Source organism: Coenobita brevimanus, chromosome 14, assembly GCF_032717465.1.
Source record: "Coenobita brevimanus isolate Jiangsu-jjx chromosome 14, ASM3271746v2, whole genome shotgun sequence".
NCBI classification, from domain to species: domain Eukaryota; kingdom Metazoa; phylum Arthropoda; class Malacostraca; order Decapoda; family Coenobitidae; genus Coenobita; species Coenobita brevimanus.
The window spans coordinates 3,293,083-3,295,000 of record NC_136967.1 but is presented as its reverse complement, the minus strand read 5'-3'; the positions used below and the strand labels follow the sequence as shown (position 1 = coordinate 3,295,000).

The 1,918-nt window shown below is 46.7% G+C and overlaps 1 protein-coding gene across 1 annotated transcript; it reads left to right on the top strand.

Annotated features, from left to right (window-relative positions):
• Positions 1 to 588: 588 nt before the first annotated feature.
• Positions 589 to 1,651, top strand: LOC145418677 (uncharacterized). The gene is made up of 2 exons (XM_080287019.1): positions 589 to 603; positions 986 to 1,651. Exons 1-2 carry the CDS (start codon positions 589 to 591, stop codon positions 1,649 to 1,651), a joined length of 681 nt encoding a protein of 226 aa, XP_080143145.1.
• Positions 1,652 to 1,918: the final 267 nt, after the last annotated feature.

Below are 1,918 nucleotides of genomic sequence, written 5' to 3'. Positions count from 1 at the left end.
TCGTCGTCGTCTTCTTCTTTGTCTTCTGCTTCTTCTTCCTTCTTTTTTAGGCTAGACACAAAAAATCTTATATAACCTGATCTCTCAAAAGCGTATGGATCTACAAAGTTCTTGACTGACTATACTTGGATAATAAGTGGTCAATTGTAGCATGATTAGGGTAGGATGATGATGTGGTAATGGTGATGATGATGATGATAATTGGTATTATTACTACTGCTATTATTGTTGTTGTTGTTGCAGTCGTTGTTGCTGTTGTTTGTGTTGTTATAATCACTGCTACTAGTACTACTGCTACTACTACTACTACTACTACTACTATCAACAGAGATTCGTATTGCAGCACCATAGAAGACTGAGGTCGCGGTGTACGGCGTGGTTCCAATAACGAGTCAGCTGCTCTACCTCCCCCTACGTTACGTCACTTCCCCTCCTCTCCCGCCCCTCAGTGAAAGTATCCTCCTGCAGCCAATAGCGAGCCGTGCCCCTGCGTGAGGCGGAGGGGGCTCTGACTATATATACGGTCGGTCAGCGGTCCAGTGGCACAGCAAGTCAGAAAGCAAGAACTCTCACATCTTCACCCCCAACATGGCGCTCACAGTGGTAAGCTCAGGGGCAAGCGTTACAGTTCGATAGATTTGCATGTATGTAAACTACCAACTTTGCACATGGTTTAACCCCTTCAATACGAGAGGACTTCCTGAATTGAATAAACCATTTTGTAATTAAAAAAAAATATGAAGTCATCATACATAATGGGTTAATGGAGGTTGCATCAAACCCCTCCATTGCAAGAGATCACTTCTAAATTAAATAAATAAATACAAATGCGTAAGCAAGAGTCGGTTAGAAATAAGCAAACTTAATGAATGGATTAAATTCAATAGTTCTTCAATATACTAAGCCAGAAGGCAACTGAGTTAGATAATATTTTCATAAGGACCACTATTTTCAGAAACGAAATTAACTACGGACTTTTTTTCAGTCAATTATTCTAGCCTGCGCCACAGCGGTGCTGGGAACCGTCCCCTATGGCCACCACCAGCCCCACTACGGCCACCAGCCCTCCTACAAACACTCCTACTGCGACCCCACAGCCACTCCAACCTGCGCCGCTAACACCACCCTCTCATACTGCCTCTCAGACCCTGAGTACCCTGAATATGATATCAAGGGCGCCATCAGCTCTGATTACTTGTTCGCCAAGAAGTATGCTGACGTGGCTGATCAATCTGCTGACGATCTCGTTGACATGATAACCAAGGACCAGGAGGAAGCCTTCGACTACTCGTACTACACTGGAGCTTCCACTGGTGACTCCCCTTACGATGCCACCCACTGGGGAGGCCCCGAGGGCTACATCTGCCCCTCGGACGTGGCCTACGCCATGCCCAAGCGTGCCCAGAATGTGGAGGGCAAGTGGCGCGTCATCGTCAACGATGTTCACTACTACACACAGACGGCCAGACTGGAGACATGCCTGTTCCCTGAGGCTGCATGCCGTGCTCTGGCTCCCTGCTACAAGAGCCACTGTACTCAGAAGTACGTCTACCACCGTCTTCTCTCCTACGACCCATGCGACCCCTACAAGGGTCTCTTCATCGACATCTACAAACTGCCATCCGCCTGCTCCTGCCACATCCCTGCCTAAGGATATCATCTCATAATAATCCCCATATTTTCAAGAATCTGATACCTTTCTTATAATTCTGCCACTATAACTTACCCCCTTCATTCTCTAAGAATCTGAAGTTCATCTTCTACATGTACCATCCTTCCACATTAACCTATCACCATGTCTCAACACAAAGTCATTATGGCCACCCTTCCCCCTACTGCATGGTCAGGCTAGATGATTGACACTGTTTGCCTCACTTCTACTATCAATTTGTCAGCGGGGTCTCTGCGCCAGACAGGG